Source organism: Cherax quadricarinatus, chromosome 87 (genome assembly GCF_038502225.1).
Source record: "Cherax quadricarinatus isolate ZL_2023a chromosome 87, ASM3850222v1, whole genome shotgun sequence".
In the NCBI taxonomy this organism is placed as follows: Eukaryota; Metazoa; Arthropoda; class Malacostraca; order Decapoda; family Parastacidae; genus Cherax; species Cherax quadricarinatus.
Window position 1 is genome coordinate 13,788,989 of NC_091378.1, and position 16,618 is coordinate 13,805,606.

At 40.8% G+C, this 16,618-nt stretch overlaps 1 protein-coding gene across 1 annotated transcript in view; it reads left to right on the forward strand.

Annotated features, from left to right (window-relative positions):
* The window catches only part of LOC128703844 (TBC1 domain family member 14), a 104,297-nt gene that overhangs the window by 37,774 nt on the left and 49,905 nt on the right, over nt 1-16,618 (forward strand). Inside the window, exon 4 of the mRNA XM_070103779.1 lies at nt 9,639-9,839. Coding sequence (XP_069959880.1) covers nt 9,639-9,839 — 201 coding nt within the window. The remainder of the gene's footprint in view (nt 1-9,638; nt 9,840-16,618) is intronic.

A 16,618-nucleotide genomic window follows, 5' to 3' on the forward strand; every position in this document is an offset into this window, starting at 1 on the left:
ACGTATTCAGATATTTGGGAGTGGACGTGTCAGCGGATGGGTCTATGAAAGATGAGGTGAATCATAGAATTGATGAGGGAAAAAGAGTGAGTGGTGCACTTAGGAGTCTGTGGAGACAAAGAACTTTGTCCTTGGAGGCAAAGAGGGGAATGTATGAGAGTATAGTTTTACCAACGCTCTTATATGGGTGTGAAGCGTGGGTGATGAATGTTGCAGCGAGGAGAAGGCTGGAGGCAGTGGAGATGTCATGTCTGAGGGCAATGTGTGGTGTGAATATAATGCAGAGAATTCGTAGTTTGGAAGTTAGGAGGAGGTGCGGGATTACCAAAACTGTTGTCCAGAGGGCTGAGGAAGGGTTGTTGAGGTGGTTCGGACATGTAGAGAGAATGGAGCGAAACAGAATGACTTCAAGAGTGTATCAGTCTGTAGTGGAAGGAAGGCGGGGTAGGGGTCGGCCTAGGAAGGGTTGGAGGGAGGGGGTAAAGGAGGTTTTGTGTGCGAGGGGCTTGGACTTCCAGCAGGCATGCGTGAGCGTGTTTGATAGGAGTGAATGGAGACAAATGGTTTTTAATACTTGACGTGCTGTTGGAGTGTGAGCAAAGTAACATTTATGAAGGGATTCAGGGAAACCGGCAGGCCGGACTTGAGTCCTGGAGATGGGAAGTACAGTGCCTGCACTCTGAAGGAGGGGTGTTAATGTTGCAGTTTAAAAACTGTAGTGTAAAGCACCCTTCTGGCAAGACAGTGATGGAGTGAATGATGGTGAAAGTTTTTCTTTTTCGGGCCACCCTGCCTTGGTGGGAATCGGCCGGTGTGATAATAAAAAAAATAAAAAAAAAAAAATTAATGAATATTGGTATCAGAGTGAGGAAAAGTTGAGTAAAGTCATTTAGGGCACAATTCTTGGGTTTACCATTACCTGGTATGTTTATTAAGAATTCTGGTTTCAACATGCTTGCCACTTCATGACATTGAGTAATGTTAGTGCTTTATGATTGGAAGAAAGTTAAAAAATGGGAATGTATGAGAGTATAATGGTACCAATACACTTATATGGGTGTGAAGCATGGGTAGTGAATGTTGCAGCAAGGAGGAAGCTGGAGGCAGTGGAGATGTCATGTCTAAGGGCATTGTGTGGTGTGAATATTATGCAGAGAATCCGTAGCTTGGAGATTAGAAGGAAGTGCGGGCTTTCAAAAAGTACAGTGGACCCCCGCTTAACGATCACCTCCCAATGCGACAAATTATGTAAGTGTATTTATGTAAGTGCGTTTGTATGTGTATGTTTGGGGGTCTGGAATGGACTAATCTACTTCACAATATTCCTTATGGGAACAAATTCGGTCAGTACTGGCACAAGAACATACTTCTGGAATGAAAAAATATCGTTAACCGGGGGTCCACTGTATTATCCAGAAGGCTCAGGAGGGATTGCTGGGGTGGTTCAAATATTTAGAAAGGATGGAACAAAATAGAATGACTTGGAGGGCATATAAATCTGTAGTGGAAGGAAATTTGGCTAAGGGTCATCTTAGGAAAGGTTGTAGGGAGGGGGGAGTAAAGGAGCAAGTGTGTGTGTGTTAGCAGCGAGTGGAGGCAAATGGTTTTAATGGAGATGTACTGTTGGTGTTTGAGCAAAGTAACATGATAGGATCCACCAGACCCTGGTCTGAGACCAGGCTTCAAGGTGGATCAGGGTCTGATAATCCAGGCTGTTACTGCTGGCTGCACGCAAACTGACTTTAGGTGCCTGTCCAGTCCCTTCTTGAAGACAGCCAGGGGTCTATTGGTCATCCCCCTTATGTATGCTGGGAGGCAGTTGAACGGTCTTGGGCCCCAGACACTTATTGTGCTGTCTCTCAGTGTACTCATGGTGCCTCTGCTTTACATTGGGGGAATGTTGCATCCCCTGCTGAGTCTTTTGCTTTCATAAGGAGTGATTTTTGTGTGCAAATTTGGTACTAATCCCTCTAGGATTTTCCAAGTGTATATTACCATGTATCTCTCTCACCTGCATTCCAGGGAATACAAATCAAGGGATTTCAACCGTTCCTAGTAATTTAGGTGCTTTATCATACTTATGTGTGCCATGAAAGTTCTTTGTACAGTCTCTAAATCAGCAATTTTGCCTGTCTGGAAGGGGGCAGTTAGTGTACAGCAGTATTCCAGCCTAGAAAGAACAAGCGATTTGAAGAGAATCATTATGGATATGGCATCCCTAGTTTTGAAGGTTCTCATTATCCATCCTATCATGTATCTACTGCATCTAGCAGATGATGTGGTAGATACATTGTTGGGGTCTTTGAAGGTGAGATCCTCTGACATTATCACTCCCAGGTCCTTCACATTACTTTTTTTGCACTATTGTATGGTTAGAATTTGTTGTATACCCTGATACAGTTTTAATTTCCTCAAGTTTTCCGTATCTGAGTATAGTTGAAATTTTTCTTCATTGAACTTCATATTGTTTTGAGTTACCCATTTGAAGATTTGGTTGATGTCCATTTAGAGTCTTGCAGTGTCTTCAATTTGCGGGTGTCACCCGCAAAGGACAACATGGAGCTATGGCTTACATCTCTGTCTATGTTAGATACGAGGATGAGGAATGGAAGCAAGTACTTTGCTTTGTGGAACAGAGTTTTTCACTGTAGCTGCCTCAAACTTTACTCTGTTTTCTATTACTCTTTGTGTTCTATTTGTTAGGAAGTTATAGATTCATCTACCAGCTTTTCTTGTTATTCCTTTATTATGCATTTTGTGCACTGTTACACCGTGGTCGCACTTGTCGAAGGCTTTTGCAAAGTCTGTGTATACTACATCTGTATTTTGTTTATCCTCTATAGCATCCAGGACCTTGTCATAGTGGTCCAGTAGCTTGGACAGGCAGGATCAACCTGATCTAAACCTGTGTTGCCCTGGGTTGTGTAATTGGTGGATATCTAGGTGATTGGCAATCTTGCTTCTTAGAACCCTTTCAAAGATTTTTTTTGTCAGTGCTATCAATCTGTAGTTCTTTGCAATTGCTTTACTGCCTCCTTTGAAGAGTGGGGCTATGTCTGTTGTTTTGAGTGTGGGATAACCCCTGAATCCATGCTCCCTCTCCATAGAATGCTGAAGGCACGTGACAGGGGCTTCTTGCAGTTCTTGATGAATAGGGAGTTCCATGAATCTGGACCTGGGGCATAGTGCATGGGCATGTCATTTATTGCCTTTTCAAAGTCTTGTGGTGTTAGGATAACACCATGACCAAATTTTGGATCTCGTTCATAAGGAATTCATTTAGATTGGCTGAGTAATGGCTCGCTGAACAATGAGTCGTATAGGAACTTTAGTATCTCACTCATTTCTTGGCTGTCATCTCTGTATGTCCAATCTCGCCTAAGCAAGGCCCAATACTGGATGTTGTTTTACCCTTAGATTTGGCATAGAAAAAGAAGTATTTTGTTTTTTTTCAATTTCCTTTATGGGTTATAGTTCTTCCTGGGAGTCTTGACTCCTGTAAGATTCCTTAATTAAGCTTAAGTTCAGTATTTGCTATTTCTCTGACCAGTGCCTCCCTTCATATTTCAGATACATTGGCCCCTCTCAGCAGCTCTGTGATTCTTCACCTTCATCTGTATAGGGAGCATCTCACTCTTTCTAGTTTATTTCTTCTTTTTCTTTTTCTTAATGGAATGTGCCTTGAACAGACCTCAAGAGCCACAGAGTTAATTTTTTCTAGGCAAAGGTTCGGATCCATGTTGTTTAGGATATCTTCCCAGTCTGTTTCATTTAGGACATGGTTGACTTGTTCCCATTGTATGTTTTTGTTTGTGAAGTTGAATTTTGTTAAGTCACCCTCAAGACTAATCACATTTTGCTGGTCAGAAGCCCTGTGCATACATGTCTGTACCTCTATTATTTTGTGATCTGAGTGTATCATCTTTGATACGGTTATATTATGTATCAGATCGTCGTTGTTAGTGAAGATGTGATCCAGCATATTTTCTAGTCTTGTAGGCTCTATTATTTGCTGGTTTAAAGTGAATGGTGCAGAGATTTAATAGCTCATGTCTGTGTGAGTTTTCGTCTGAGTTGCCTTCTAGGGTGATCTCTGCTAAAATATTATTTGTTACACTTCTCCATTTTAGGTGTCTCAAGTTGAGAACAAATGGATTTGTCAGTTAAAAATAGGAGAGGAGAGTTATTAAATGGAGAGTTAGAGGTATTGGGAAGATGGAAGGAATATTTTGAGGAATTGTTAAATGTTGATGAAGATAGGGAAGCTGTGATTTCGTGTATAGGGCAAGGAGGAATAACATCTTGTAGGAGTGAGGAAGAGCCAGTTGTGAGTGTGGGGGAAGTTCGTGAGGCAGTAGGTAAAATGAAAGGGGGTAAGGCAGCCGGGATTGATGGGATAAAGATAGAAATGTTAAAAGCAGGTGGGGATATAGTTTTGGAGTGGTTGGTGCAATTATTTAATAAATGTATGGAAGAAGGTAAGGTACCTAGGGATTGGCAGAGAGCATGCATAGTTCCTTTGTATAAAGGCAAAGGGGATAAAAGAGAGTGCAAAAATTATAGGGGGATAAGTCTGTTGAGTGTACCTGGTAAAGTGTATGGTAGAGTTATAATTGAAAGAATTAAGAGTAAGACGGAGAATAGGATAGCAGATGAACAAGGAGGCTTTAGGAAAGGTAGGGGGTGTGTGGACCAGGTGTTTACAGTGAAACATATAAGTGAACAGTATTTAGATAAGGCTAAAGAGGTCTTTGTGGCATTTATGGATTTGGAAAAGGCGTATGACAGGGTGGATAGGGGGGCAATGTGGCAGATGTTGCAAGTGTATGGTGTAGGAGGTAGGTTACTGAAAGCAGTGAAGAGTTTTTACGAGGATAGTGAGGCTCAAGTTAGAGTATGTAGGAAAGAGGGAAATTTTTTCCCAGTAAAAGTAGGCCTTAGACAAGGATGTGTGATGTCACCGTGGTTGTTTAATATATTTATAGATGGGGTTGTAAGAGAAGTAAATGCGAGGGTCTTGGCAAGAGGCGTGGAGTTAAAAGATAAAGAATCACACACAAAGTGGGAGTTGTCACAGCTGCTCTTTGCTGATGACACTGTGCTCTTGGGAGATTCTGAAGAGAAGTTGCAGAGATTGGTGGATGAATTTGGTAGGGTGTGCAAAAGAAGAAAATTAAAGGTGAATACAGGAAAGAGTAAGGTTATGAGGATAACAAAAAGATTAGGTGATGAAAGATTGAATATCAGATTGGAGGGAGAGAGTATGGAGGAGGTGAACGTATTCAGATATTTGGGAGTGGACGTGTCAGCAGATGGGTCTATGAAAGACGAGGTGAATCATAGAATTGATGAGGGAAAAAGAGTGAGTGGTGCACTTAGGAGTCTGTGGAGACAAAGAACTTTGTCCTTGGAGGCAAAGAGGGGAATGTATGAGAGTATAGTTTTACCAACGCTCTTATATGGGTGTGAAGCGTGGGTGATGAATGTTGCAGCGAGGAGAAGGCTGGAGGCAGTGGAGATGTCATGTCTGAGGGCAATGTGTGGTGTGAATATAATGCAGAGAATTCGTAGTTTGGAAGTTAGGAGGAGGTGCGGGATTACCAAAACTGTTGTCCAGAGGGCTGAGGAAGGGTTGTTGAGGTGGTTCGGACATGTAGAGAGAATGGAGCGAAACAGAATGACTTCAAGAGTGTATCAGTCTGTAGTGGAAGGAAGGCGGGGTAGGGGTCGGCCTAGGAAGGGTTGGAGGGAGGGGGTAAAGGAGGTTTTGTGTGCGAGGGGCTTGGACTTCCAGCAGGCATGCGTGAGCGTGTTTGATAGGAGTGAATGGAGACAAATGGTTTTTAATACTTGACGTGCTGTTGGAGTGTGAGCAAAGTAACATTTATGAAGGGATTCAGGGAAACCGGCAGGCCGGACTTGAGTCCTGGAGATGGGAAGTACAGTGCCTGCACTCTGAAGGAGGGGTGTTAATGTTGCAGTTTAAAAACTGTAGTGTAAAGCACCCTTCTGGCAAGACAGTGATGGAGTGAATGATGGTGAAAGTTTTTCCTTTTCGGGCCACCCTGCCTTGGTGGGAATCGGCCGGTGTGATAATAAAAATAAAATAAAAGTTGAAATCTCCCAGTAGCAAGATGTTTGGGGCAGGAGTCGGGAGATATTCCAGACAGTGGTCCATTTTCAAAAGCTGTTCCTGGAATTGCTGGGAAGTTGCATCTGGAGGCTTGTATACAACCACAATGACAAGGTTTTGGTTTTCAATCTTGACTGCCAAAGCTTCAACTACTTCATTTGAGGTGTTTAGTAGTTCTGAGCAAATGAACGACTCTGTGACATAAATACAAGCTAACCCTCTCCTTGTTGCCTGTTTAGTCTTTTGCATCTGAATAGGTTATAACGTGGGAGCCATATTTCATTGTCAAAATGATCCTTTATGTGGGTCTCTGAAAGTTGCAAACATTGCATTTGACTGTGTGAGCAGTCCCTTGATGTAAGGAATTTTGTTGTTTGTTGACAGCTTTAGACCCTTTATGTTTGCAAAGATAAATGTCGTTATATTGATGGAATTTTGGGGTGTTTTATTTGCTGGTTTGGATATCTGTTGTTCTGGAGTGGAGGCCAATGACTATGCCTCTGCTCCAGAAGTGCTTTCAGTTGGTGTAAGATTCCTGTCATTTCTTGCCAGTCTTTTTCCTTCCTGGCACTAAAAAACCTCCTTCTCTGGAGAAGGCATGGCTCCCCTCTCTTGTTTCCCATAGTCTGGCTGGTCTTTGTCTTCTTGTCCCTTTTAGATGTGCCTGGCAGTATACATCATAGTATTTTCTTTCATGAAGTGATGAGTGACACATCTTGGGGTGAAATAAATTACAGGAAGGAGAGTTGCACCATCCTATTGTCATGTGGGTGCGGCATTTTTTGGGATGGTCAAAGGTGTATGTCCCACTTGTTTTACCAGATAGACCATGCCTGCAGATACCCAAGGCTTAGAATTTGCATAGATCGGAATTTTGTTTGCTAGGATTTTGTGTGGCTGAGTTCCCTGCTGGTGCATTTTTTTCTGTTTCCCCACTACCTGCCACTTCTGTATGGACATCAGTGCTACCACCAGCTTTTACTGGTAATGTGTCAACATTGTTCCCTGAGGCATCATTCCCTTTTGCTCCATCTCCAGTAGTATCGCTACTTTGTACCTCTGTAAATTAAATAATGTCATTTTTACCTGTTTCATCACCAGGGCCACTATCTCCATTTGGTGCGTTGTCCTCCAGGACAATGCTAGCACCCTCTGGAGCACTGTTTTCCAAGACAGCCCAATCCAGCCCACCCATTTTATTTTCCCAGCTGTCATGTCTTTCAAGAAGGATATTTTATTGGTGTTTTTGTCTTTTAATATAGATGTAATTTTCTCATGCAGGTGTATCTCATTTGGGCAGAATCAAAAACATTTTTCTGATTTTATATCAAAAGTGGTCACTGGTTTAAAGTTCCTGCATGATCCATGGGACCATTTACCACAGAGATTGCATGCAATCCAGGCATGACTTCATCTGTTACCCTTTCTGCAGACTACACAGATTTTCAAGGTGTTGGTCATTTACAACACTTTTCGACCTGCCTTACGGCATTCCGCTAATATGAACATTTCAAATTGTGACTAAAATTTGCTATATGGCTCCTCCCACATGACTTTCTAATGTGGTCACTATGTGCCACCCAGTTTGTTTCCATTCTCCGTGAGCACATTTCTCCGTTATGTCTGGAAACTTTCCAAAATTTAAAGTTATTTCATATATTATATATACAGTGGACCCCTGGTTATCGGCCAGTTTGGTTATTGACCAACTCGGTTATTGACGGGTTTTTCGGCGCCTGGTTATCAGCCGTTTGCTCGATTATTGGCTGTTTTGGAGGCGTCCATCCGCCAGCTGGGGCAGCTTGCGCTTCAGTTTGGTTTTGTCTCTCGGTGGCTGAGGAAGCTTCTACTCATACATCCAAACATTTCGCTTGTTTACCATTGTTTTTAGTGGTTTTTCTTGCAGTGCAACTGTGAAATAAGTAACTATGGCTCCAAAGAAAGCTCCTAGCAAAGTTCCTGTGGTAAAGAAAGTGAGAAACACCATGGAATTTAAGCGTGAAGTGATAGAAAAGTTTGAGAGTGATATGAAGGTGGTGGAACTTGCCAGGATGTACAGCAAGAATAAATCAACAATTACATCCATCCTGGCAAAGAAGAACAAATCAAAGATGCTAATGTTGCAAAAGGAGTAACTTTTCTAACTGAACAAAGGACACCAATATTGGAAGAGATGGAAAAGTTATTATTATTGTGGATTAAGGAAAAAGAATTAGTGGGAGACAGTATTGTGGAGTCGATCATTTGTGAGAAGGTAAAGCAGCTGCATGAAGATCTTGCAAAGAAAATGCCTGGAACAAGTGCTGCAGTTTGTGAATTTAGGGCCAGCAAAGGATGGTTTGATAGATTTAAGAAGTGTAGTGGCATACACAGTGTTGTAAGTCATGGTGAGGCTGCAAGTTCTGACAAATGTGCAGCTGAAAAGTATGTTCACGAATTCCAGGACTATGTAAAGGCTGAAGGATTCGAACACCAACAATTGTTCAGTTGTGACGAAACAGGCCTGTTTTGGAAGAAAATGCCAAACATTATCCAGGAGGAAAAGGCACTGCTAGGACACAATGCCACTAGGACCAGCTTGAGAGTCACTGGACCCCTGTCTCACAAAATAACTGTCAAGAATGCTCTGTTTCTGGGGTCTCTTCAAGATTTCCCTGAAGTGGGACAAGGTTTTGTCACTGAACATGTTGCAGATGTGGCTTGTTTCAGCTTGGTCAGGGTGATACTTTTCAATAAAAGTTTGCACACTTTTCACAGTCACAATTAATGGCTGGCTGGCTGGCCAAGATGACAAGAGCACAGGGTAATGTTCACTCAAGGATAAACAACGCTAGACTGGTTGACGACACCTGTGCAGGCAGGCAGACAGGTCTGGTACGCTGGCTGAAACGTTGGACAAAATTTGGCCGAAAAAAGTGGGCAAAACCCAAAGCGGCTGAAACCTGGGGTTTCACTGTATTTGGCTGCACTAGAAACTTATGCCACACTTTACAATATTGCTATCAAGTACAAAGGGGCTGGGGTTATGCACTACAGAAATACCTTTCTCCTGTCACTCAGCAACTGAAATATACATCTAATTTAATGCATTCTTTACACCTCTTCTTAATGCAGCGATATCATCACTGACCTGCATGTGATACATAGCTATAGTAAATTAACCCGTAAACTGTCCAAACGTATATATACGTTACCTACCATAGTGCCCCAACATTTTTGAGAAAAAAAAAATCTTTTGTTTTTAATAGGAAAAAAGAGCATATGGTACCAAGGCATCCCCAATTATTTTAATATGGTGCACAGTGAGTGCACACACCCATTCTCTCATGTCTAGGCAGCTGAGGCTTATTGTGGCAATGATAAATGTATGACTAATAAAACGTATATATACGTTTGGGGCACTAACGGTAAAAATGTATATGTATGTTTGGACCGTTTACGGGTTAAACATTTGTTAAGCAAAAAAAAAATATATGAAATTAACTCTGAAATATAATTGTTACAGGGTGGACCATACCATGACCCTCTTCATAACATCTTAGGAGCTTATGCCTGTTACCGTCCAGATGTTGGTTATGTGCAGGGTATGTCCTTTCTGGCGGCAACGCTGCTTCTTAATATGGATGAAGCAGATGCATTTATTACCTTTTCTAACCTGCTAAATCGACCAGCACACATGGCATTTTTTAGAATGGATCAGCCAGTGGTAAGTGTCATTTTGTTCTCTTCTGGATTGAAAAGGGTCATGCTTTGTGAAGACTTTTCATCTATGTCTCTCTAATGTAGTGTGTTTATGGACAAATGTGAGAAAACATATGGATAAAAAATGAAGCACAAATGAAGATCTGTTAACCCTTTGACTGTTTCGGCCGTATATGTATGTCTTACGAGCCAGTGTTTTGGATGTACACATACCATCTGACTTACAACCTGCTCGACATACGTCCACTCGACTTATGACCGTGCATCTGGCAGCTGGGCTGGGCCTGCTGATGCACATGGCTGTACAATATTTGATAATACTCGCGGCGGCAATGCGTCATGCAGGCAGCATCAGTTTGAGTAACCCTGCCCTATCAGCAACATCATATTGTATTAACTGTACTAACTGGACAGTAAATTTCACCATGGCCCCTAAGATGAAGTCTGAATCTTGCACTGGAGATTGTGGCAAGAAAGGCTCTTACTCTTGAACTCTCTATTTGTTTTCATTGTTGCGCATAAACCTGTCTTTATCTGTCTGCCTGTATATCTGTATCTGTCTGTATCTCTGTGTGTCTGTTTATGTCTGTCTGTCTACCAGTGTGTCTTTGTGTCTACCTGTGTGTCTGTCTTTGTGTCTACCTGTGTGTCTGCCTTTCTGTCTACCTGTGTGTCTGTCTTTCTGTCTACCTGTGTGTCTGTCTTTCTGTCTACCTGTGCATTTGTCTTTCTGTCTGCTTGTCTGTCTTAGAGCCACTCATTAAGAGTGTACTTGGTCTTGAAGACACCATATTAATAATGATGATAATAATAATCACTGAGGTGCATTAAATGTGTATAAAACGTTAATATAGACATTTTGCTTAATCCACCTATGTTTTTTTTTTTCAAAATTATATAATAAACATGCTACATAACATATAAACATATAAATTAACCAATGAGATATTTTTCTGGTCAGCTTGACAGAGTGAACAGAAACCATTCGTGTCCGGGCTGGTAACAGCAACAACAACAACAACGTTTGTTTACATAACTCGTGAACATTCTACACTCTCATTTATTCATTTAATCTTGTTTACTCACTTCTCACTCTACATTAAGACTACAGATATTTTAAGGTAAGTAATGAGTGGACACGATTATTATATTATAGCTTAATAATAATATTATTATTATTAATATTAGTACATATGTATTATTGTATAGGTATATTATTATTATTATTATAGGTATATTATTGTATAGGTATATTATTGTATATTATTATTGTATAGGTAGTAGGTTGGTAGACAGCAACCACCCAGGGAGGTACTACCGTCCTGCCAAGTGAGTGTAAAATGAAAGCCTGTAATTGTTTTACATGATGGTAGGATTGCTGGTGTCTTTTGTCTGTCTCATAAATATGCAAGATTACAGGTACGTCTTGCTACTTCTACTTACACTTAGGTCACACTACACATACATGTACACATTTATTTATACACACTCATCTGAGTTTTCTTTGATTTTATCTTAATAGTTCTTGGTCTTATTACTTTTCCTTTTATATCCATGGGGAAGTGGAATAAGAATCTTTCCTCCGTAAGCCATGCGTGTTGTAAAAGTCAACTAAAATGCCGGGAACAATGGGCTAGTAACCCCTTTTCCTGTAAAGATTACTAAAAAGAATAAGAAGAAGAAAATTGTCAAAGTGGGAAGTCTGAATGTGCGTGGATGTTGTGCAAATGATAAGAAAGAGATGATTGTGGATGTTATGAATGAGAAGAAACTGGATGTCCTGGCTTTAAGTGAAACAAAGCTGAAGGGGGTGGGAGAGTTTCAATGGAGAGGAATAAATGGGATTAGGTCAGGGGGTTCAAATAGAGTTAGAGCTAAAGAAGGAGTAGCAATAATGTTGAAGGATAAGCTATGGCAGGAAAAGAGGGACTACAAATGCATAAATTCAAGGATTATGTGGAGTAAAATAAAGATTGGATGTGAAAAGTGGGTTATAGTAAGCGTGTATGCACCTGGAGAAGAAAGAAGTGTAGAGGAGAGAGAGAGATTTTGGGAAATGTTGAGTGAATACGTGGGGAGTTTTGAATCAAGTGTGAGAGTAATGGTGGTTGGGGATTTCAATGCTAAAGTGGGTAAAAATGTTATGGAGGGAGTAGTAGGTAAATTTGGGGTGCCAGGGGTAAATGTAAATGGGGAGCCTTTAATTGAGCTATGTGTAGAAAGAAATTTGGTAATAAGTAATACATATTTTATGAAAAAGAGGATAAATAAATATACAAGGTATGATGTAGCACGTAATGAAAGTAGTTTGTTAGATTATGTATTGGTGGATAAAAGGTTGATGGGTAGGCTCCAGGATGTACATGTTTATAGAGGGGCAACTGATATGTCAGATCATTATTTAGTTAGCTACAGTTAGAGTAAGAGGTAGATGGGAAAAGAGGAAGGTGGCAACAACAAGTAAGAGGGAGGTGAAAGTGTATAAACTAAGGGAGGAGGAAGTTCGGGCGAGATATAAGTGATTATTGGCAGAAAGGTGGGCTAGTGCAAAGATGAGTAGTGGGGGGGGGGTTGAAGAGGGTTGGAATAGTTTTAAAAATGCAGTATTAGAATGTGGGGCAGAAGTTTGTGGTTATAGGAGGGTGGGGGCAGGAGGAAAGAGGAGTGATTGGTGGAATGATGAAGTAAAGGGTGTGATAAAAGAGAAAAAGGTAGCTTACGAGAGGTTTTTACAAAGCAGAAGTGTTATAAGAAGAGCAGAGTATATGGAGAGTAAAAGAAAGGTGAAGAGAGTGGTGAGAGAGTGCAAAAGGAGAGCAGATGAAAGAGTGGGAGAGGCACTGTCAAGAAATTTTAATGAAAATAAGAAAAAATTTTGGAGTGAGTTAAACAAGTTAAGAAAGCCTAGGGAAAGTATGGATTTGTCCATTAAAAACAGAGTAGGGGAGTTAGTAGATGGGGAGAGGGAGGTATTAGGTAGATGGCGAGAATATTTTGAGGAACTTTTAAATGTTGAGGAAGAAAGGGAGGCGGTAATTTCATGCACTGGCCAGGGAGGTATACCATCTTTTAGGAGTGAAGAAGAGCAGAATGTAAGTGTGGTGGAGGTACATGAGGCATTACGTAGAATGAAAGGGGGTAAAGCAGCTGGAACTGATGGGATCATGACAGAAATGTTAAAAGCAGGAGGGGATATAGTGTTGGAGTGGTTGGTACTTTTGTTTAATAAATGTATGAAAGAGGGGAAGGTACCTAGGGATTGGCGGAGAGCATGTATAGTCCCTATATATAAAGGGAAAGGGGACAAAAGAGATTGTAAAAATTATAGAGGAATAAGTTTACTGAGTATACCAGGAAAAGTATATGGTAGAGTTATAATTGAAAGAATTAGAGGTAAGACAGAATGTAGAATTGCAGATGAGCAAGGAGGCTTCAGAGTGGGTAGGGGATGTGTAGATCAGGTGTTTACATTGAAGCATATATGTGAACAGTATTTAGATAAAGGTAGGGAAGTTTTTATTGCATTTATGGATTTAGAAAAGGCATATGATAGAGTGGATAGAGGAGCAATGTGGCAGATGTTGCAAGTTTATGGAATAGGTGGTAAGTTACTAAATGCTGTAAAGAGCTTTTATGAGGATAGTGAGGCTCAGGTTAGGGTGTGTAGAAGAGAGGGAGAATACTTCCCAGTAAAAGTAGGTCTTAGACAGGGATGTGTAATGTCACCATGGTTGTTTAATATATTTATAGATGGGGTTGTAAAAGAAGTAAATGCTAGGGTGTTCGGGAGAGGGGTGGGATTAAATTATGGGGAATCAAATTCAAAATGGGAATTGACAGTTACTTTTTGCTGATGATACTGTGCTTATGGGAGATTCTAAAGAAAAATTGCAAAGGTTAGTGGATGAGTTTGAGAATGTGTGTAAAGGTAGAAAGTTGAAAGTGAACATAGAAAAGAGTAAGGTGATGAGGGTATCAAATGATTTAGATAAAGAAAAATTGGATATCAAATTGGGGAGGAGGAGTATGGAAGAAGTGAATGTTTTCAGATACTTGGGAGTTGACGTGTCGGCGGATGGATTTATGAAGGATGAGGTTAATCATAGAATTGATGAGGGAAAAAAGGTGAGTGGTGCGTTGAGGTATATGTGGAGTCAAAAATCGTTATCTATGGAGGCAAAGAAGGGAATGTATGAAAGTATAGTAGTACCAACACTCTTATATGGATGTGAAGCTTGGGTGGTAAATGCAGCAGCGAGGAGACGGTTGGAGGCAGTGGAGATGTCCTGTCTAAGGGCAATGTGTGGTGTAAATATTATGCAGAAAATTCGGAGTGTGGAAATTAGGAGAAGGTGTGGAGTTAATAAAAGCATTAGTCAGAGGGCAGAAGAGGGGTTGTTGAGGTGGTTTGGTCATTTAGAGAGAATGGATCAAAGTAGAATGACATGGAAAGCATATAAATTTATAGGGGAAGGAAAGAGGGGTAGGGGTCGTCCTCGAAAGGGTTGGAAAGAGGGGGTAAAGGAGGTTTTGTGGGCGAGGGGCTTGGACTTCCAGCAAGCGTGCGTGAGCGTGTTAGATAGGAGTGAATGGAGACGAATGGTACTTGGGACCTGGTGATCTGTTGGAGTGTGAGCAGGGTAATATTTAGTGAAGGGATTCAGGGAAACCGGTTATTTTCATATAGTCGGACTTGAGTCCTGGAAATGGGAAGTACAATGCCTGCACTTTAAAGGAGGGGTTTGGGATATTGGCAGTTTGGAGGGATATGTTGTGTATCTTTATACGTATATGCTTCTAAACTGTTGTATTCTGAGCACCTCTGCAAAAGCCGTGGTAATGTGTGAGTGTGGTGAAAGTGTTGAATGATGATGAAAGTATTTTCTTTTTGGGGATTTTCTTTCTTTTTTGGGTCACCCTGCCTCGGTGGGAGACGACCGACTTGTTGAAAAAAAAAAAAAAAAGAAAATGTATTATTGTAATAATAATAATAATGATTATTAATTTTTTTTTTTTTTTTTTTCAACATGTCGGCCGTCTCCCACCGAGGCAGGGTGACCCAAAAAAAAGAAAGAAAATCCCCAAAAAGAAAATACTTTCATCATCATTTAACACTTTCACCACACTCACACATTATCAATGTTTTTGCAGAGGTGCTCAGAATACAACAGTTTAGAAGCATACACATATAAAGATACACAACATATCCCTTCAAACTGCCAATTATTATTAATATTATTATTAATTTAGGGCACTGGAGCACAGATCCACTGTATAGCACTTTGGATTTTTTGGGTTATCCTAGGTAATTTATAATATGTATGATAACTTCACTTACGTGTACCTGTGAGAGAGAGAGATACAGAGAGAGAGACAGCCACATTCGGTCAGCCAGTCTGCCAACCACCCGGCCACCCACCCATCCAGCCAGCCAGCCACCCACCCGGCCAACCACAGACCCAGCCGGATACGTATTACACATGTTCCAGAGTTGTTTCTCTTTACTTAGGGTATAGGTTATACTACATTCTGGCAGGATGACACTACCAGTGGTATTCTCCCATTCACTGTGTCGACAATACATAAAAATAACAGTAACATATGATACTGTATGCGATGTAAAATTTACAATACAGTTCACTACCATGTATACATTATATACAGTACATAAATAATTAAAATATAACAATAGAAGTAAATTATGGTAAAAAGAATGAAATAATGATTGTACATTACATTACAGTACTATGTAGGTAGTTTGTATAGGAAAGGTTTGACATTATGCCCTACCCAATATGTCGGCAATTTTCAATGGTTCGACTTACGTCCATTTTGACTTATGACCGGTTGGTCGGAACCAAGCTTGGTCATAAGTCGGATGGTAGGTGTATATATACTCGATAATTCTGTGGCTTCAAATCAAGCAGGAGAAAGCTAGTAGGCCCACATGTGAGAGAATGGGTCTGTGTGGTCAGTGTGCACTGTATAAAAAAAAGTCTTGCAGCATGCAGTGCATAATGAGAAAAAAAACCCTGACTGTGTTTTTTGGATTAAAATGCCGAGTTTGAGGTGTACAGTGGTCCCTCGTTTTTCGTAATTAATCCGTTCCTGGAGCCATTACTATAAACGAAATTTACGATTTACGAATCAATTTTCCCCATAAGAAATAATGTAAATACAATTAATCCGTTCCTGACACCCAGAAGTATTAAAACAAAAAAAATTTTTAACATGAAATATACATGTAGTACATAAACAATACAATGGGAAATGATGAATGAAACATTAACAGCATAACACTTACCTTTATTGGAGATTCTTCTTAGTGTATGGGAGACTGGAGGAGGAGAGAGAGTGGATTGTTTATAGTTTGGAAGGGGAATCCCCTTCCATCAACACCTCAGGTACCATTTGCTTTTCTGGGGTTGCTTCTCTTCTCTGTTTCTTAATGCCACTAGGACCACCTTGAGAGTCACTGGAGTCCTGTCTCACAAAATAACTGTGGAGAGAGCTCTGTTTCTGGCGTTTAACACTTCCCTAAAATGGCCCAAGACTTTGTCACTGTACATGTTGCCAACCTGGATTGCAACAGCCTTGTTAGGGTGATGTTTCTCCATAAAGCTTTCCATCTTACCCCACATAGTAAAAATCTCTTTAATTTCTGAAGAGGGCACCTTCTTCCATCTCTCTTCCTCCTCCTCTGCAGCAAGATTCTGAGCTGCAATGTGTTGCTCTTCCTGCTGAAGCTCTTGCAGCTCCTCAGTGGTGAGCTCTTCATTGTGG